The sequence below is a fragment of the Palaemon carinicauda genome, chromosome 36 (genome assembly GCF_036898095.1).
Source record: "Palaemon carinicauda isolate YSFRI2023 chromosome 36, ASM3689809v2, whole genome shotgun sequence".
In the NCBI taxonomy this organism is placed as follows: domain Eukaryota; kingdom Metazoa; phylum Arthropoda; class Malacostraca; order Decapoda; family Palaemonidae; genus Palaemon; species Palaemon carinicauda.
This window is the reverse complement of record NC_090760.1, coordinates 65804944-65826913: the sequence shown is the minus strand read 5'-3', so window position 1 is coordinate 65826913 and position 21970 is coordinate 65804944. Positions and strand designations below refer to the sequence as shown.

Sequence of the window (21970 nt, the reverse complement as noted above, 5' to 3'; positions counted from 1 at the left end):
GCTGAAACATTGCCTGTAGGGAAAGAGAAAATTGCAGAATGTTGGGAGACGACAAGATCGGCTGAAGGCGAGAAGTCTCGTCGTCAGCAGAAGTCGAAGGAAGGGCGAACGGTAGTAGATCTAGTCGACAGCTAAGACATCAGCCACAGCCACCGTCACTAACTTCACCGCCGATGTCGTCATGAAGCGATGAGGAAAAAATAAATAGAGGATTAAAATTTCCTCCCCTCCGAGGGGGAAGAAAAAACCCAACCCGTTAGCAGGAAAGGAAACCCCCTAGAGGAGACATCAGCGCACAGGAATCCTCCGATAACTCGCAGAACAAACATCGACATCTGAAATCGCCACATTATCCTGTAATGGAGCGTCGTTTAGAAACACAAGTCATATCTGTAAAGAAAAGAATGAGCGTAAAGCAATAGCGGTAAATGGTTAAGCCTTGAAGGGAGAGAGAGGAAACGTCCTGTCTCTACCAGCTAAAAGTAAAAAGTGACATGGTTCACTGACCCGTGAGCAGAAATAGGTGGCTGGGTAGCCCCAAGCCACCCCACTACCTAGGTAGGGTTGCCACCTCGCATTTAAAATCTAATGGCTGCCTTCAGGCTGCGCTAGAAGCAATATCCAATAAATAGCGGAAGGTTTGTTAGTATGGGAACAATTCTTCTCTATGGTTCCACTGTATATGATAAGGGATTATTATCATAGCTGTAACATACACTAGGACTGTTGTCTTCCTACTTAAGAGACTTTTATTTACCTACCAGAAGGCCAAACCCCTCTGTAAAATCAGGGAGTTACTATTTCCTTTAGTGATCTTAACACAGAAAAACTAAGTAAATTACATTAGGTTCTCAACTTACAAACATTTGGCGATAAAAACACAAATCCAACTGAAACCAACAAAGATGAGATAAAATAATACTGTAATAAAACAATATTATATTATTTAATACAGCAAAGCAAAATGACATTTGTGATAACCCGGTATCTATTTTGTATGAAACCCAACTATTTTCTGACTTTTGTAGCTGGTAATCATAGGCATGCAAGTCAGGTTAGACCTACCCTAGGTCAAAATTTATGAAAACTGGACTTGAAAACAATTTGATTACAAACAACCTTTTGAGACCAATTAAGTTTGTAAGTTGAGAACCTTTTGTAATGCACAGTTAAAAAGAAGAGCAATTCTCAAGACCCAAAGAACGGAAAAGCGACATTTGCGTACAGACGGTCCGGTGGATACAGTTGGACAATCTGCTCTATGATGGGGCCGTAGCACAGACTTCTTTCTTTCTCTCCAATAGGCGACCAGTCGCGTACAATTTGCCGGATCGTTGACTTGACCTTCTCAACGTCCAAGTCCAAAGTGCTTAAGTCTTGTCCTGCTTCATTCTGTATGGATTTTTATATTTTAAATTAAGATATAAAATTAGAATAATTACTAGTTAGTAGATCTTTAAGTAAACCAATTATCTATATGAGAAAATTTATTGTTGATGCATGCTATTAAAATTACAGGCATCTTTAGCCAGTTCTTAGACACCTGAAAAGTGACGTTCCACTCTTTTTATAAACAGCACAAATTTTGTAGAAAGCTTTTCTGCAACATGATAGAATACCTCAAAGCATATTATGATAATCATAGGGGTACAGGAAATAAAAATTAGTGTAACTCAGACTCAAATATTCAGTTTTGACAAATGACCCACTACAGAATATGCGCAATCTGAAAAAGCATTCTACATAGTTTTTCATGTTTTCCATAACCTGCCAAAGATGCCGGCAGGGTCATACAAATCATAGCAGAGGTGTCATTTCGAAACCTTCATTTTGCACATTTTCGAGGTTTGGGGCACAGGCTAACTTTAAAGTAAGCTACCAGATCTTTGTAACACATTTTCAAGGTAATATAATATAAAACCAGGACAACTTTTAAATAATACTGCAAATCAAAACTTTCCAAAGATTTAGTAATTTTTTCCTAATAGATGTTAAGCATCATAGTCAACACTCTTATTCATATGTTACAATTCTTGAAATAGCAGTGATGTGGGTCATATGTGTCAACAACTTGATGTAATAAATCACATACAGTATTGTAAAAAAAAATGTACCAAACTATTCTTATCCTTCACAGTACTAAACATAAAGGTACCTTCCCTCATGCATACAATAAAATTGCTCAATAGGCCATAACCAAATATCTTCCTACTCGAGACGGTTATGCCATAAGGTTTCTTCAACGAGGGATTAGTTAGATACTTGAAAGTATAAAGTTTAACCAAACCACTGAGCCTAATATGAAAAATTCGGAGATAATTTGTATTTTTCCCAACGATGCAAACCTTAGCTATTTATAGGGGTATTACTTTCGATGAAGCTGAAAGAACGAGCCATTAAAATTTAGCGAGGGTTAACTATCAATCCTGCTAGTTAGCAGGGGATGGGGGGTAGCTTGCTACTCCTCCCACTCACATACCTGAGATTGAGATCACCTTGCTTATAGGTAGGTCTTCAAGGGGGACAGGGTTGGCGGGCAAGTATGTATAAATAGCTAAGGTTTGTATCGTTAGGAACAATACAAATTACCTCTGAATATCATTTGTTCCGTAACTGGAATACAAACCTACGCTATTTATAGAGGTGACTCACCCTTTGGGAGGGTGGATGTCCCTGCCAATCTGGCTTTTGGCCTTACCCAGGGTACTACGTATTGTGCAGCGCTTAGTGTGACATAAGGAAACCCAAACACCTTGCTAAACCTGCTAAGCATGGTCTGCGGCCTACACAAGCTGTGTATGATGAGAAACTAGTAATGTGACTGTCAAGGTAAAAGTTATTCTGTGACTTGCATGGAATAACCGAGGAGACCGAGATATTCCCAATACCACCTCACCAGGGTATGGGGACGCAACAGTATTAGGACAATAATAGGATACACAAGGGAGCAATGGTTTACCTGCAGAGGATTGAGGTCAGCTTGCACAGAGGACCCAGGATGCTGTTTTCCCCGAGAGGGAAGGATGAAGAAAGGAAAAGAGCCAGAGTTTCCCTTTCATTCACTCAGACTAAAATCTGGGTAACCAATGCTCTCAACCATCTGCAACTTATCCAATAAGGAGCTTGATATACTAAACCAGCTGTTGTGAATTGGCGATTCACGCTTTGCCGGACGATGAGGTGACTGTCGAGCAGATGAGCGTTATGAAGCCTGAGCGATTCACGTCTTGGAAGGGGATTGCGTTCCGAAGAAGAGCAACGAGTTAGACTGAAACGTTCTAAGCAATAGCCGAACGCTGGATTGTTAAGTGATAAGCGTGTAAGGGTCGACGAGCTACGAATCACTGAACGAAGAGGTGGGCCGATGATTCACACTAGGGCGATTCACACCGTTGGGCGTTTTACGCTCTGACAGTGATCGACGCGCGAGAACGCTGTCAGGTAGGAGATCGAAGTTCCTGACGCTGACAAGTACGCGATTCTGAACAGCTGGAACAGCATGCAATTGACGAGTCGCAAGCGGTTCACGCGTAGCAGCAGATTTCCTGAGAGGGAGATGGAAGAACAGGCAGCTGTCAAACTTCAAGCGATTCCAGCGTAGCAGGCAAAACACGAGAGGATGAACGAGCAGGCGATTATCGAACTGCAAGGGATTCTCGCGCAGCAGGTGATTTACGAGTGGTTGAACGAGTCGTTAGATGGGCGCGATGGCTAGGCGATCTACAGGCTGATGAGACAGCGGGCAATTCTCCCGTTGAAGGTCAATGGAGAACCTGAGGAACAGGTGAACATCGAGTAGAAGCCTGAACGAGACGGAGAACGCTGCCGATGAACTGCAGCTGGAGCTCAGGCGGAGAAATGTCACCCTCGTGAGGCAACGCATACTCACGAGAAGATCTGGAATGATCCCTTGCAGGCGACGAATGAACCTAAGTTCGTTGAGGAAAAGGCCGATGACGGAAGCGAAGGTAGGGAACCAAAAGAGGCAGGCTGGGCAGGTTCCTTTGAAAAGGAAGACTGCAAAGGCAAGGATGTGAAGAGGCGTCTCTTCGCCAACGGAGCAAGAGCACCTTGAAGGCGAAGAGGACGACGAACACAGCGAGGTCTTCTGCCACAAACCCGACGTTGAACAGCAAGCTGACCATCAGCAGGCCTCTGAAGAGGAGTCTTTATGAGAACCCCTTCACTAGAAAGGGGACCCTCACAGGAGAGACAAGAGATGATGAAGAGAGAAACAAAGTCCAACATCTGGGGAGGAAAACTCTCCATTGGAAGGGAAAGAAATCCAATCACAGGAGGAGGAAGAGCGGTTACAAGCGGTCTCCATCCGAGCCAAAAATAAAGTGAGCTAAATCTCTGGTGTGTGAGTGGGAGCGGTAGCAAGCTACCCCCACCTACCCCCGATAACTAACGGTATGGGTAGTTAACCCTCGCTATAATTTAATGGCTCGTCATTTCAGCTTCGCAGAAAGTAATACCCATAAATAAATAGCGTAGGTTTGTATTCCAGTTACGGAACAAATGATTAATTACTTAATAAATCAATAGCTAATGGTCTGACTCAACTTAATGTTCAGAGACCAATTAGTACAGTACTCTCTTCTAGAGTCTACATACCGGATTTCCTGCTGATCCAATGCTTATTTACAGTTGTCAAAGTTTCATTGTTTTCTTATTTTAACAAATTACTAATTTGTGAGATAGAATTCTGGAAAAAATACATCGAGGATCGATAGATACTAACCCATAGAATGTAACTACCAAGTTTCATGACGAGAGGTTCATGCATAGCGGAGAAGTAAGCAAAAAATGATACAATACACACCAAGGAGCACAAGAACAACCTAAGTGGTGTCTTGACAGGTCTTCAACCTTTAAGAAGTTCATTTAGTTCAATATGATGCTGTGTTCTAATGTAATAACTGCCCTTAAGTACTGTAGTAGTACACAACACCTTAACAGTACAATCAAATTTAGAAGACATCTCTCAATTTGTACTTCTGTCTTCCCATGACGTGAGCTAAAGGTGATCTTGTCTATTATGAAGGACTGAATTCAAGAATTAAGGCTATACTGTATAGCCCAGATCTTGGATCTGAGAGGCTTTTCAGTGACCACGTGCAACTGAGGGAAAACTCTTTCATTACAATATGAAGCCAAAGTTAGAAGAGGCTGGAGAGCAGGATGAAAGGGATGAAGGGGAAAAGGGGTTAAATAGAGTGATATAAGCAAGTGAAACTAGTCGTCGTAGAAGTGCTGTATTGAACCTTTAGTAATGCCTGAAATATTGATGTTAAATAAGGGATGACAACAATTGAACAAAACCAAGGTAAGGAAAGACTAGAAGGAAAAGAGAAAAGAGAACCTAAAGCAATATGGATAGGGCCCGCAGGAATGACAAACAAACTCTCTTGAATGGCTTATAGTGGCATTACAGAATCCCTTCCCAATGGGAAGATACAGCAAGTGATGCTAGTTCTTCCTTACCAAAGGCTCGTGCTGAACGTTTTCAAACATGCTCTCCACTCCCGTGATGATCTGATTGATGATTTCGGCATTGTGCTGGATGCAAACCTTCTGCTTTTTTAGGTGGCTTTTGTATGAGTTCAGAAGCTTTTTATGGTGACTCGGCAGAGACTGTATGAACTCCTCACGTTCCTTCACGTGTTTGAGGGCGCGACCTCTGTAAAAAAAAAAATGAACGTCGAGAAGTCTTAGGGGAAGGAGAGAAAATTGACTGGGTAATAATCTAAATTTGAAAAAGAACTTTAAACTCAGAAATGCCTTTAGATAACTCATTGCAGAAATGTTTCATAATAGAAGCAAACCATTTTATGGTACAAAAAAAGTATCACTCTTACTTAATTTTGAGTTACGGCTTAGCAACTCTGTACCAGTAGATCTTATGTATCTTGAGTATAATTTCAAGTTGATAGGGAAGTGATGACATGCTTGTTTTATGTCATAGATTCAGATTTCTAATAGCTAATTCTATTGCAAGGTTTTCAAAATCTATAGAATGATTTCATAATGATTTACTGTAAATGTGGCAAAAAACTCTATAATGTACTGAATGAGGGAAATAATTGAAAATGAGAGAAAATGACAGTTACATTCAAATAAAACCACTTGACCTCACCTGTACGATCTAAAGGCATGAACAATCCTCTCGAAGTGTGCACGCTCTTGTGCACCAGAATAATCCATGTCGTCCTGAAAAAACATACCGACTCAATAATGCAACAAGAGTAAATGCAGCTCTATCCTATGCCAAACCGTATGCTATCACAGACAACCGCATGTAATGAACTGCCAGTTATCTAAACTTTACTCACTGAGATCTCAAAATAATAAATCTTTACCAGACATCAAAGGCTATCTCGTTTTAGAGCAAAATATAATGAGTTCAACACATTTTTCTCTCTTGAATGTCAGGTATAAATAACAGCAGCATTGTTATCTGTAAAATATGGTAATTGGGAGCTATAAAGAGATTTTTTGAACTATTAAAAGTGTGTAACCTTTAAAAGCTATTGTGGAACTTGAACTTCATCATTCTGAATTAATTTTTTTTTTAAATCAAACAATCAAAATCTAGGGATGATTAAAAGTTATATTACCTATACTCTAAATTATGGAATGCTGTATGTGTGCTTTTTCAATTTTAATAAGAGGCACAAAACTACCCTTCGATTTGCAGGAAATCATGTTACGTTACCTCTGCTTATACTGTATATATACACAGACAGAGAGAGAGAGAGAGAGAGAGAGAGAGAGAGAGAGAGAGAGAGAGAGAGAGAGAGAGAGAGAGAGAGAGAGAGAGAGAGAGAGAGACGCCAATGTAAAAGTAATAAAAATTTCAATGCAATTTTGACTAGATAACCAATACTAATTAATTCATACAGTACTGTAGTGAATCACCTTAATTTTCACTTACACAAACATGAAAAATTACGAAACAATTCTTAGTTTTCCTAACTAATATAAACCTGTAGTTATTCATCGGGATCATCCCTTCGGCAAAGCTGAAACTAGCCATAAGACTTTTTAGCGAGGTGGAACTACCCTACTGCTAGTTAACGGTAGGGGGTAGGAGGGAGACACAGGGTTCCAGGCCACCCCTTTCACACACCCGTGTATTCTGATCACTTTTTGATTGCAGACAGGACTTATCGGGGACAGGTGTTGGCGGGAAAATTAGTATAAATAACTAAAGGTAAGTATTACAGTACTTAGGATAAATAAAATCATTTCCAAATTTGTCATTTGTTCCTTCACTAACAAACCGTACATTATTTATAGGGATGACTCACCCTTAGGAGGGTGGAAGTCCTGACCAACTGGCTGGTCTTTGACCCGGGGTTTTCCATACATGCTCTGCGCATAACAGAGAAAAACCCTAACACCTCACTAAACTAGGAATGCAAAGCACAGTTAGTGGCCTGAGCAATTCTGGTGAATGTGTGATGCTACCAGTGTGACTAGTCTAAGGAAAACATTCTCAGAAACATGACAAATTCGAAGATAATTTGTATTTTTCCTAACCATACAAACCTTAGCTATTTACAGAGGGGTTACCTTTTAGCGCAGCTAAAATGGCGAACCATTAGAATTTAACGAGGGTGTATTACCCCCGCGCTAGTTAGCGGGGGGGTAGGGGAGTGGTAGCTAGCTACCCCTCCCCCCCCCCCCCTCACACAGATGAATGCTCACTTTCACTTAGAGGTAGGACTTGTCCTGGGGGACAGGGCTGGCGGGCAAATATGTGTAAATAGCTAAGGTTTGTATGGTTAGGAAAAATACAAATTATCTTCGAATTTGTCATTTGTTCCGTAACCGAAATACAAACCACGCTATTTACAGAGGGTGACTTACCCCTTAGGTAAGGTGGAAAGTCCCCAGCCATACTGGCTTTGGCTTTACCCGGGGACTCAGAATCCGAGTGAGTCGCACTCGAGAAAAGGAGTCCCTGCACCTCACAAGTTCCTTGCTCCGCAAGGAACCATGTGGCCTACGTAAGCTTGTGTGTGAAGGAAGAAGTGTGACCCGTCCTAGGCAGTTGACCTGGAGTTCCAGAAGGAACTCTGGGTTAGGACGTTCCCAATACCACCTCGTCAGGGTATGGGGGACGCGACAGTATTGACTCAATACTCGGAACACAAGGAAGCATGGTTTACCTGCAGAGGTTCGAGGTCAGCTATGCAGAGACCAGGATGCTGCTTCCCCGTAGAGGGGATGATGAAGAAAGAAGTAAGGGCCAGACATACTTCTTTCGTTCATGCAGACTAAAACCTGATAACAATGCCCTCAACCTTCTGCTACCTGTCCAAAAAGGAGCCTGAGGTTAGACCAGCTGTTGTGTAGCCACCACAGAGCGATAGAAAACGTATCGAGACTCCTGTGGGTCACGACCTGCAGGAAGCGGGCTGCGAAGGTCATTAGACGCTTCCAGACTCCAGCTTGTAGCACCTGCGTCACAGAGTAGTATTACTCGAAGGCGAGGGACGTTGCGATGTATCCAACATCGTGCTGTAGGGCGACGTAACGGGGGAGGGTCTGGAGACAGGTCGAGATGAATGTCCTTGAGTCCGGGCTGAAGAGGTATACTGGTGACTCTCCCCCATGTCCTCCTTGTGCTCCCAAATTGGCTGCAACTGAGGACAAACTGCAGCTGTTCCCAGCGCTAACCTCTCGATTCCTTTACTGGCAAGAAAGAGAAGGTCTTGGGACATCAGATACAGAATGGAGACTCGAAATCTTGAATGAATCGGACCGAAGGGCCGGGACCCCCAGATTCTGAGTCTAGCCAACAACTCAGGAGCGAGCCTGAATGTTGCCTTCCCCTCTTCCTTAGAAAGGGGGGAGTCGTAAGAGACCAAGAAGATTGCTTACACACTGGCCGTGGCCAGAGTGAGCAGGAGACCCAAGGCGGAATACAATCCGAGGCCTGTCGTAAAGGGTCTTGAGAAGATCTCTTAAAGGACTAAAAGTCCGAGCCATGCTCCAAGTTGGAGGTCTTCCTCCGACTAGGGCAGGGACGATCGTAGTTTCGCATGAGAGAGGATAGATCCAGCGGGCAGGAAAAAGTTATTCCTTTAAGCCTGAAGGTCAGGGAAAGGCTGAGCGACAGGCTTCATTGCCGAGAGCGGAAAGGAGTTTCCTCCCGCCGAAAGGCAATAAGACCGTTATTGCTGGAGAAGAGGCCTCAAGGGAAGAGGTATATCTCCCACGGCACCAACCACCTTAGAGACTTCACTTTGCCTGGGAGACCCCTGTGGATGACTATCGCAGATGACGCGACCTCCGTACCGCGACTGTAGCGGGTTGTCTCTTCTTGAGGAGGAGGCGTAGTGTCTCCAGGCATGAAGCCGAAGCGACGCCCCGGTTCGGGAGAGATGTCGCAGTGTGGTTGCTTGAGTAGTCTGCGCCGTGGGAGAAGCTCTCCCAGGAATTCCGTCAGGGGAAGCAGAGGGTCCAGAAACCGTTCTGCGCATAGTCCCAGTGGAGCTCTCCCATTGAAAGGTTGACAGACAACCTGGTCTTGTTGAGACCCATTGTCCACAGACAAAAAGGAGGGAAGACGCAGGCGTCAAAGTTGTCCCACCATCACCGGAATGCATCTTGCCAGAGTCTCGGGGTCTGAGACTGGGGGGAAGAATAGCGGAAGCTTGAAGTTCCAAGCTGTCGCGATCAGGTCCCCCAGACCAGTACTTGCTGGTTACCCAAGGTCAAAGACCCCCAGGTACACTCTCTCTACGAGGCTCTGCTCGGATAGTCTGAGAGAACATTCCCCTGCCTGGAATGAGAGAGCCGATGGTGGTATTGAGAGAATCTCAATCATCCCGGTATCTCTACTGCAAGATGTGAAGGTGTGAAAATGCGTCCCCTGCTGGTTAGAATACGCCAGAATCATGAAGTCGACGCGCACGGGGCGACTCGGCAGGAGCTGTAGGATCTGTAGAGGGGCCAGACTAAGGCCCCTAAGCCTGCCTGAATGATGGAGAGGTATCCTTCAGGTCTTGACCATAGGCGTGGACCGGAACATGGCCCCCCCTTTCCTTTGACGAGTCCGAGAACAGCATCAAGAATGTGGGGAATCAAGAGGCTCCATAGGTCAACACCCCTTGCAAGTCTAATAGTTACGCTGGTTCCATAGGGGCCAGGAAGTCCGGTTAAACATTGCCTGAAGCCACCGGAACTTGGATCGCCCCACATGGAACTTATCCTAAGGCGACCGTTCGGACTATAGACGGGTCAATGAGGAAAGGAGAACTAGGAAACGTTCCAAGGTAGGGCTGAAAGCTCTGCTTGACTGAGAACAGGTACTGCGACTCTCCTCAGTCTTGCCACAGTCAACCGAAAGGAAGGCTCGGAGGATGTGGTAACAGAATCTGGCGTCCCCAGGTGGTCACCCATCCAAGTACCGACGTTGCTTAACCTCGCTGGACGGACGAGAAGCGGGGTTTCCAACGTGGTAAGGCCGTTGACTCAATATCATGGCCAGATACTCCAGATGTTGAGGCAGAGGAAGAGAAGGCTCCAAGCAAAATACCATGAGCCCACACTCATGGTAAGCATCCGGAAGCTTGTTCCGGCGCTGAAGAAGGTCGAACCCGAGCCTACCGGAGTTGACCAGCCCTCCAAACAGCAGAGGAGGCGGAAGCCTGCACCTGAGCGGCCAAGAGGAAGGCAGGGAGAGTTCTCTGGGGAAACAAACCTGCCATGCCACGGCGGGATAGCCACACTGCATCATAAGCAGGAATACTTGCAGTCTAGGCTGAATTCAACGAGCACCCTGGAAGATGGATGGAATGGAAACTGAAAGTACCCGTCCTTCCGATCCAGGGTTTAAGGAGTCCTGTCACCTCGTTACCAGTCTGATCGATTCTGCTGGTCTACGCTGGCCGAAGTTTGTTCGACAAACTTGATCAGGGCTGAGAGGTCGACTACGGACATCATCTCTCAGATCCTTCCTTACAAGAAAGGATCGACTGAGGAGGCCGGAGGTGAAGCCGTCGATGATCCTAAGGAAGACCTTCGCCTAAGGTATGGATCATTCTGCCCAACCGGGCAACTCTGCTGACGCTATGGCATAGAGGTTCAGAGACACTGAATTCGCTGACAGAGACGGCAGGCGCGATATCCTTGGCTGATCACAGAGATTGTGCGGGAATGGGCATCGGGAAGCTGTCATTCGGATGAGTAACCTTAAGGATCCTCCCAGCGAAAAACCTGCAATCCTAGAGTTCGTGAACTCCTTTTAGGACTATGCCCCCCCGGGGGAGTCTCCCGTGCCATCTGTTCCTGACAGGAGGAAACTGCAATTGGACACCTTGTCCCAGTTGTCGTAGCCGATAACTTAGGCCGACGTGGTTGAAAGAAAAGGGCGCTGGAGCCCTGCAGAGTCTGGAAGAAAGCGCCTTGGAGGAGTGTAAACGGAAGTCGATTTCCTCCGCACAGCCGCTGTCTAAGTCTCTGTCCTTGGGCACAAACAAACTCTTCTCAAGGATGGAAGGGTGTCTGAGGTCGTCGACCTCCACAGATGAGACACCCGAAGGAAGCCCTCAGTCAGCGCATCCAGATGGTACAACATCGAGCTTGTCCGCAAGTTAGATACTTAACGACGAAAGGCCAAGGTGCCTGAGCTCGAGAGGAGGAAAGTACCCATGATCTTTCTGAAGCTTCCTTGAACCAAACCTCGGGCCGTAACCGAGGAGGGAAAGAACCTGGTAAGCTCCCAGAGGAAGGGGTAAGCAGTCACCCCTTGTCCGATGGAGAAATCTCGAACGGAAAGCCCCCCCCGCCAAAAATCCTTCCAGGGAACGACGGGGAAGGGCTAACCCAGGTTCAGGAAAGAGGAGTGTTGCTCAGATCTCCCTTAAGTTTCTCCTATTCTTGCAAGTGCCATGCTCTGTGTTTACGGGGTGAGGCCTTGTTCTGGAAATACGCTCCAGAAGAACTCGCCAGGCTCGCCATGCTGCGAAAACCCCATTGGGAATCGTGGTCGCAATCGCCCTGGAGCTCGCGCGACGGTAATTCAAAGATTTTCGCGTGGGCGAACGTGGAAGCGCCCATGCGCGGTAACGCAAACGAAGGTGAGCGAAGGAGCGCAGAAGGAGGGCGAGCGTGGTAGGAAGGGCGAGAGCTGGTGGTCGGCGAGCGATAACCCATAGACAAGCAATGGATACTGCAAGAAATAAGCCGACGTTTGTGCGAAGAAACACTGTAGGTTCGCGCGACGGAACACCATCCGTCCGCGCGATGGAAAACCGTTGGTTCGCGCGTGGGGGAACATTGGAGAGCATGGGCGCGGACGCGCATGAGCGTAAACGTGCAGGCACGTGGGCGTGTGGGCGCGCAGGCGAATGGTCACGCAGGCGCACAGGCGAGTGGTCGCGCGGGCGAGCGGGCGAACGGTCGTGAGGGTGGGCAGGGGGATGAGCGCGAGTCCGAGGCGGCGAACACAAGCGTTAGCGCGATGGCGAGGAAACACGCTGCCGCGTGGGCGAGGAAGACCGCTGGCGATATGGATCAACAAGCGATCGGTGGTGAGCTGGTGAGCGCTAACGCACAGGTTGGCGATGGCGCGTTGTGTTATACCGACGCGATGGTCGAGCAGCATGCGCAGGTGAGCGATCGTGCATTGCCGAGCGATCGCGAGCAGCATGTGCAGGAGGGCGATCGCGCGATGGTGATCAGCATGCGCAGGGTCGCGCGATGGTGATCAGTATGCGCAGGATCGCGCGATGGTGATCAGCATGCCAGGGTCGCGCGATGGCGAGCAGCCTCTGCAGGTGGGCGATCGCGCGATGGCGAGCAGCATCCGCAGTTGAGGGTCGCGCGATGGCGAGCAGCATCCGCAGGGTAGACGATAGCGCGATGGTGATCAGCATGCTCAGGGTCGCACGATGGTGATCAGCATCCGCAGGTGTGCGGTCGCGCGATGGCGATCAGCATCCGCAGTTGAGGGTCGCGCGATGGCGATCAGCATCCGCAGTTGAGGGTCGCGCGATGGCGATCAGCATCCGCAGTTGAGGGTCGCGCGATGGCGATCAGCATCCGCAGTTGAGGGTCGCGCGATGGCGATCAGCATCCGCAGTTGAGGGTCGCGCGATGGCGATCAGCATCCGCAGTTGAGGGTCGCGCGATGGCGATCAGCATCCGCAGTTGAGGGTCGCGCGATGGCGATCAGCATCCGCAGTTGAGGGTCGCGCGATGGCGATCAGCATCCGCAGTTGAAGGTCGCGCAAAGGCGATCATCATCCGCAGTTGAGGGTCGCGCGATGGCGATCAGCATCCGCAGTTGAGGGTCGCGCAATGGCGATCAGCATGCGCAGGTGAGCTAGTAGCTGGCGAACCATGTTCCTTCAGAAGTGTTGGAGAACGTTGGCGTGCTGGCTGTAACACACGCGGGTGATCCGGAGATCGCCGAGAGACAGGTGATCGCTGGCGAGCTGATAATCGCTGACGAGCAGAAGGCTACGCGTGGAAGCCTGCATATAGAAGAAGAGTCCTTGACCCCGACCTAAACCGAAGTTCTAGATCGCGAGGGCGAATGTGGGCGCACAGGGCGCGTAACAGGAACCAACAGGAACAGCAGGGATGATCATCATGAAAGCGCTGACGAACAGGAGAGCGCTGATGAGCAGAAGAGCGCCTGTGCGCTAACACTGAGCAGGAGCAGGAGAGAACACTGCAGAAGGGCGCGCAGGGAAACCCCGACACGCAAGGGAAGAACCCCCGTGGGAGGCAACCCTTTGCCCCGAAGGGATCGTTGTCCGCCGGGAGACTGATGTACGTCGGAAGACCGCTGTCCGTCGGGAAGACCGTTGTCCGTCGGGAAGACCGTTGCCCGTCGGAAGACTAGATCAGACTGCTGTCCATCTGCACCAAGGCGGAAGATCGAGAAAAAGGAGTTGTAGGCTGTAAACGGAGATTCAAAAAGGCGCCTCAAGCACCCTTATAGGGAGATGAGAGGCCCTTACGACGAGGCGGACGGTGGGCCTTACGGCGAGGGAGGCCAACAGCAACAGAAGAAACCTCCGAAGAGGAGTCTCTATGAGTGTACTTTCTCGCGAACGAAAGAGAAACACTTCGTAGAAGAGACTGGTCAACCAGTGACCTAAAAGGAGCAATCCTCCGAAGAGGAGCTCCTGCAATTGCCCAGCCCCTTGAGCGAAACTGCAGGTGTGACCGCTCAGCACCAAGAGCATAGTCGCACGAAAAAAAGGCAAGAGAAGAACCCCCCAAAAGGGGAAAAACTCAAGCCTGGACAGGAAAAACTTCCCTCGGAAGGAAAGTTGCCCGCCCAAGGAGGCAAGCCTCCTGAGAGTTCTAAAATGAACTGGAGAGCTGTCCGTCGTCACGGGAGTACTTCCAGTAGAAGGAGACACGCCCCTGACGAAAATACAAGGGGGGAGGCAGCAACAGCCGAATCCCCAGGACTCAACAAGACAGCTCACACCGTTGCCATATTACAGAAACGAACTAGATCGGTAACTGTAAAAAAATAAAACAAATAATATTAGTACACATTCATTCCCCCGGGAAGGCTCCGAAGAGGAATCCTGAGGGAAAGGAAACAAGAATTACACAACAGGCACGTGCCCTCACAACCACTTACACTCACGGAAGGAGAGCTGTAACCAAAACAGAATTATAACAATTATAATTATGTAACTATGTAATTATGTAATTTAAAAATGAATGAACACTAAAGAAAGAACGAAAACCCCGAAAGGAATCGTTCTACAAGCTGAAAAACAAAAAACAACTACAATTAGATTCATAACTAATTGAGACAAACGTACGGCGTAGCAACCCCCCCACACGGAAAGGAAGCTACAAGGGCGTAGTAACACGTAGTAAAAGGGTGAACGACCTCAAGAGAGAGAGAGAGAAAGACATAAGTCAAACTCGATCGCCACCCATAAAATTACGCCGTGGTGGCCTAACTGCCGAGGACTCCACGTAGATATCGTACACTACACACAAAACTCTGAAAAGGAAACTTACTTATTTCTATACTCAAATATATATACAAACATGAAAACATGTTTACATATATATTGAGTAAATGAAAAGTAAGCGATTAAGTAAAGACAAAACAAACAATGGCTGCCAAGAGAGGACCAAGACAGAGACGTTTGTCACAGTCCGAGCCAAAAGTGAAAGTGAGCATTCATCTGTGTGTGAGGGGGGGAGGGGTAGCTAGCTACCACTCCCCTACCCCCCCGCTAACTAGCGCGGGGGTAATACACCCTCGTTAAATCCTAATGGCTCGCCATTTCAGCTGCGCTAAAAGGTAACCCCTCTGTAAATAGCGTGGTTTGTATTTCGGTTACGGAACAAATAGAAATTTTAGAAGTAACTCAATCCTACCTTGCTAGGGGGGTATGTAGAAGCAACAAGTATATCTATCTATACCAGGTTACAAAAGGGAAAGGTTATATCTGCTGACAGTGGAGGCCAGCTTTCCAGAATACCGTAAGAGCTGTTATCTCATGGGGGGAAGACGAAAGAAAGAAAGAGCCAGTCATTTCTTGACAATCATCTCAGGTTTATTCATGATTAACTCTGCCCTCCTCATCTGCTACTTGTCCATCAAGGAGCTTGAGGCATTATAAACCATTTATTTTGTAGCCACCACAAGTAAACGAACAGCAAGCTTGTGAATAGCGAGCAAGTGCAATGGTCAGCTGTCAAACGGCGAGCTGGTGAACAGCGAGCCAACGAACGATGAGCTGGTGAACAGCGAGCCAACGAACGATGAGCTGGTGAACAGCGAGCCAACGAACGATGAGCTGGTGAACAGCGAGCCAACGAACGATGAGCTGGTGAACAGCGAGCCAACGAACGATGAGCTGGTGAACGTTGATCGGTAGGGTCGGTAAGTTGTCAACCGGTAATCGGTGAGCTGATGAACGGCACTCGGTGAATTGGCAAAGGTTGGAGACCAACGAACGACAAGTTAAGAGAGTGGAGAGCCAAAGAAAACAGGACTAGCTGCAGTGTTGTCAGGAGAAAGTCCAGGAACAGGCAAAGGTCGAGGGCCGGAAGACGACTGCAAGAATGAGGCGCCTTTTCACCGATAGTGAAGGACCACATCTAAGGCAAAGCCGAGGGCGAGCTGTGTGTCGAAGATGCCCTCTAGTGGCTGGGGGATCAGCAAGCTGACGTTTAGAAGCAGCAGTCCTCTGCAGAGGAGTCTCTATGAGTGAACTCCCCCAAGGGGGAAAAACACTCACAGCATAGACTGAAGAAAGATTAAGTTCCCCTCTTGAAGGATGAAAAGGAATGGGGGGAACAGAGTCGGCAGCAACAGATAGAGAGTCTGAATGTGCAGGGGCATCGGCAGCAGCCACAGAAGACGTCTCAGACACTACCGCATCGACAAACGACAGACGATCTAACTATGAAGTCGACGACGGCTGCGCACTAGCACCACAAATGATGAAGCGCAGCTAGAGTCCTTGGAGGGAGGACCCGGAAGCCCCAAGGACGACCACACCTGTACAAAAGGAGACAGAGACAAGGCCTCACCTGGGGGGAGGGGTGGGGCCGCTTCACTAGAGGAAGCAACACCATCTCTCGAGAACCGGGGTTGGCCGTAAACTAAAGGGTGTACACTACTACTCGACTCTCTCCAGGAAGAGACCAAACGAGCAGGAGCTTTGGAGGAAGATCGGGTAGTGGAAGGAGAGGTCTTGGGATTTTCTTCTTTCGAAGAAACCTTCGAAGGAGTTAAATCCCGCTTTGACTTCTTCTTCTGCCATCGCCCTAACCTTTCCCACTGGGAGGCAGACCACTCCTGACACTCACTACAACTGTTACCACAATCACACTGTTCACCTCTGCAGGCGGGACAAAGGGTGTGGCGATCAGTGTCCACGGCCAACATGAAGGTTCCGCAGGGCCGACCTTCAAGTCCAGGGAAAGTACTCATGGTCGCAGAAGTCAACACACACACACACTAATGAAAAAGCACAAACAAAAGCATTAATGGCAGTCCAAATAGACGAAGGATGAAGGGCGGCAAAGACCGTACACTATCCGAGCCAAAAGCAAAGTGAGCTAAATCACTGGTGTGTGAGCAGGAGCGGTAGGATGCTAACTCCCCCTACCCCGCTAACTAACGGAATGGGTGGTTAACCCTCGCTAAAATTTTAATGGCTCGTCCTTTCAGCTTCACCGAAAGTAATACTGTAACCCCCATAAATAGCGTTGGTTTGTATTACAGTTACAGAACAAAACTATGTTTTATTTCCATCTGATACAAGATAGCGCCTACACTAGTAGTCGTGCTTGCATAGTATATGCCGTAGGTTTCTTTGTATAGTTACGAGCCGTAGGTTTCTTTGTATAATTACGAGTAAAGGTTTCCTTGTACAATTACGAGCCGCAAGTTTCTTTGTACAGTTACGAGCGGTAGGTTTCTTTGTACAGATACGAGCCGTAGGTTTCTTTGTAGAATTACGAGCTGTAGGTTTCTTTGTACAGTAAGATCATTGGTTTTTACTTTACTATACACTAGCAAAATATTCTTAAAAGTTTTTACCAACATAATTACTATATCACTACTATAGCTACCTTCAACCATATAACCTATCTCAACAGTTAAGAATACATTGTATACATTCTATTGTAATAATCCCCTTTTCAATCTTTAGTTTTGATATTCATGACACTCAAACTTCTTAAGAACAGTTCACAAAATTCCCAATAGGTGGTTCTCCTCTCCAAAGTTTGATATCTGACTATCTGTATTATCAATCCTGGGGCCATTTGTAATTCCCAATCAAAGAGGGTTTTGCTGGCAAGCAACATTTTCCCGGCCAATGTCCTTACCTCACCATCTACTACACAAACTTCACACCTTCTACTATTACCTCCTCGCAGACTGCATCACACATTTGAAATAGTTCTTCTTTAATTGGCATTTAAGAAAGATTTTTGTATTGACATCATTTCTCTATTATAGGAATTTTTAACAGATTTGATGGTGTTATTCATTGGAAATATGTATTTCTTATGTTTTACCATCGGATTAAACTAAGAAATACATCTGAAAAACCCAGTTTCCATAAGTGAATCCAGTTGGGAAGCATACACAGGGTTGAGACTTATTCTTAAAGTATGGTAAGAATACAGTGGTCTAAGGGGGGGGGGGGGTCACTGGTAGCTAAGTAGGTAAGCGTACATCTTCTAGGTTAGGTTAGAGAAGGACAGGGCTTGTAGGTTAGGTTAAGTGTTCTCGTGCAATGGTTTTGCATAATAACGGACACAGTTACTGTAGTATAGCGGCCACGTCTTACGGACAGCCAGAAAACCGGAAGAAAAATCCCATTCAGCTATGCCTGCGGGAAGACTTGGCTGCTGATATACCAAGGCTCCCAATTTTCTTTATAGGGTTAATGTTGTTTATCTTTGTCTGAAATACAATATTATGAAATTAGTTTTACAATTTGGAAAATACCACAAGGTTGAGACAAAGTCTAAGAATATACTAAAGATACAACAGTGTATGAGGAGAATATAAGGGGGCATAGCCTCTCCGCCCCAGAAAGTATGTATGGATACGGCTCCTAGGTTAGGTTAGGTGGGGAACCTTCAGTAAGATGGTGTTCTTGTGTTTGTTTACCTTTCAAAATGAGGGTTTTCAGTCATAACTTTTGGAATTTTACATCATCTAAAATTTAGAAAATATGGATTTTCCAAATTATTTGCATTAGAACTAATCCAATTATAAATTCACCAGGAACTTCACTTATTCTCCTCATTAGGAATATTGAGCTTTAGTGAATATTTACCCATAGTTATTAGCCAACCAAGTCAATCCTAACCAACTCGGGCACGCTATTCTATCTTATTTTTCTTCTTGTTTTTTTTTTCTCGGGCACCCTATTCTATCTTATTTTTCTACTTTTTTTTTTTAAGTTTTTATACTTTATATGTGAAGAATAAATTATTATTTTTATTATTCATGAAATATCATATTTTGATTGTTTATACTTCTTTCGTAGTTTATTTATTTCCTTGTTTCCTCTCCTCACTGGGCTATTTTCCCCTGTTGGAGCCTTTGCGCTTATAAATTCTTGCTTGTCCAACTAGGGTTATAGCCTGGCTTGTAATAATAATAATAATAATAATAATAATAATAATAATAATAATAATAACTACAAAGTCTCCAATTTGAACAATTCAAATTTCCCCCAAAGTATTTCCATCTGAATCTTTCAAAATTCCCTAAAATACACCAGGAGCTCCTCTTACTTTCTTGACTAGGAATATTGTACAACGGTAAATCTATAGCATAAGGCTACTGTATACCCCGACCTGTAATGCTACTGCCGTAGGATAGGATAGGTCCGGCATTGGGGCTGAGAAAGCCAATCAGTATAGAAGGTAAGGCTAAGGTTGGAACCAAAGAATAGAGTAACAAACTAAATGCTAGGGTAAAACTATAGTTATAGACAGGACATTTTGAACAACCCAAAACACCTGGGTTCCCACTGGAAGTTTCCCATTATCAGCGGATATAGATTTTATATATGTATATGTACGTATGTGTGTATATGTATGTGTGTTTGTATATATATGGATGTATATGTACAGGGTGTTTCAAAGTTTTTTATATCATTTGAGATGTAAATATCACAGAAACTACATGATCAAGGCAAATGAAACTAACAAGGTTAATGCTGAACATCATAAGATTTATTCCTGCAAATCTGAATGAGATATTCAAAGGCATGTGGATTCCATGAACGATTTCACAAATGTTCAATATGCGCACCGCTTGAGACATGGCACACGTCGTCGGTAGTCCAGCTCTTCCCGGATCCTTTTGCCCATAACAGACAGTCTTCCTCTTTGAACTTTTTGTAATCGTTCATGGAATCCACATGCCTTTGAATATCTCATTCAGATTTGGAGGAATAAATCTTATGATGTTCAGCATTAACCCTGTTTAGTTTCATCTGCCTTGATCATGTAGTTTCTGTGATATTTACATCTCAAATGATATCAAATTTTTTTAAACACCTTGTATGTATGTATATATACATACATATATATATATATATATATATATATATATATATATATATATATATATATATATATTATATATATATATATATATATGTGTGTGTGTGTATATTATATATATATATATATATATATATATATATATATATATATATATATATATATATATATATATATATTTCTTGGGGTGTATGTATGATAGCGGCCACCTGCATGTATGATTACAGTTAACTTAGAATATAGGAGTGTACGGGGGGTCGCAGGGGGGTGTTAGCCCCCTTGTTACGTAGGTAGGTAAGAACACAGCTTGTAGGTTAGGTTAGGGTTTAAAGTTGAGCTTAGTTAATGTCCATTTTTAATACACAAGGGAGAAACTGGCCGCTGATATACAAAGGCTCGGAAAAGCTTGTCCTGTTCGTAACTATAATAAAACTAAGGCTAGGCTAGGTTAACTATACCCTACCACAAATATATATATTTAAGAATAGACCGATAGTAGACTTGTCTACGGCTCAAGATGCCAACTACAGTGCGACATAGAAAAGCCATAAAGTTAAGCTTAATTAAAATTGGACAATTTCATAAACTTGACAAAATAGGACCTAACCCTTCGGAGAATTTAGTGCATAAACAAGGAAAGACGTGACCTGGCAGACGAGAATCCCCCATTAAAGGTGATATTGCAAACGCTTAGAAAGGCAGAAATGGGATCATGAAATAGGAAATGGGCCAAAATGTCCTTCAGGTCACTTACAGATGTCCTTTGAAGTATTGAAAACAATTCGGAAGGGGGAAATCACACAAATACACGGGCGGTGGACCGTCTCCCCATCCAATTAGACCGCCTTCCTCCAGGCTTTGTTTAGACTCTCCGTAAGTGTATCCTAAACCTACTCTTATAAATGGGTCATTCATTATAAATAAATAAACAAATAAATAATAAATAAATAAGTAAATAAATAAATAAATAGAAAAATAAATGGATATCCGGAAAAATGGGAAATGAATATATTCAGGAGGCGGTCCAAGGCTGTGTTTATCAACGTAGACACAAGGCTTCATTTATCAAGGAAAATTTGGCACTAGACGGTTTTTATGTTGAATTTTGGCAAATTATTAGTTATATTTCAAGTTTTGGATTACCTAAATAATGATAAATGTCTATTGCTTACTTGTTTTTCCGTAGACATGAGGAGCATTGACGGTAAACTGTAGACGGCCCCAGCTGATGTATATCTCGATTGCCAATCAAATAACTAAATAAATATTATTTCTTTTACCATGAGAAAAATAAAACAGAAATCCAAATTTAGTAATTAAATGTCTATAAGTCTACAAAATATACGTATTATGAAGGAAACCTTAATCTACATGAATAGTATAAAAATGTTTGATTTTTGTTAAATTGATTTTTCACGAGAATTGTCGGAAATAGACATATATATTTTAAAATTTGATTTGGACATAGTGGTATAAATCTATGGGGGTGTTGTATTTATTTGTGATAAGGTTAAAGGTGCAAAAATAAATTATGTACATCAGGGAACATAAACACCAAAATATCTTTTGACATTTATCCATCCTGACAAAAACTAACCATATGTAATATAATTGACTAATGATATATAATTTATCTAACGAGATTAAACGTTTGGTTATAAAACCAAAATCTGACGTTTCCTGTTAGCTTGAAAATGTATAAATAAATTTTCTGTCGTTCAGACATTTCTTATATTACTGAAAAAATAGAAGAAGAAGCATTATAATAATTGTTTATTAAAAATAACATGTGATGAAAATTGATTTGCACAGGAGTTGGATAATATATTGAGGTTTTTATCACATTTCCTACTATATGGCAATGATTTCAGTACAAGGAAAAAAAAAACAATATTCCTAACTTATAGGAAACCAAGGGGAG

At 44.6% G+C, this 21970-nt stretch overlaps 1 protein-coding gene across 2 annotated transcripts in view; it reads right to left on the bottom strand.

Moving 5' to 3' along the window:
• The window catches only part of LOC137628858 (carnosine N-methyltransferase), a 56278-nt gene extending 34939 nt beyond the window's left edge, over nt 1-21339 (bottom strand). The window contains exons 1-4 of one of the 2 annotated variants that reach the window (XM_068360107.1): nt 21222-21339; nt 6140-6213; nt 5488-5683; nt 1226-1392 (exon numbers count right to left, since the gene is read on the bottom strand). In XM_068360107.1, coding sequence (XP_068216208.1) covers nt 1226-1392; nt 5488-5683; nt 6140-6213; nt 21222-21248 — 464 coding nt within the window. In that variant the 5' untranslated portion in view covers nt 21249-21339. Of the gene's footprint in view, nt 1-1225; nt 1393-5487; nt 5684-6139; nt 6214-20803; nt 20935-21221 lie in introns of those variants that run through there. The other variant, XM_068360108.1, reaches the window with a different exon arrangement.
• Between the last annotated feature and the right edge of the window lie 631 nt (nt 21340-21970).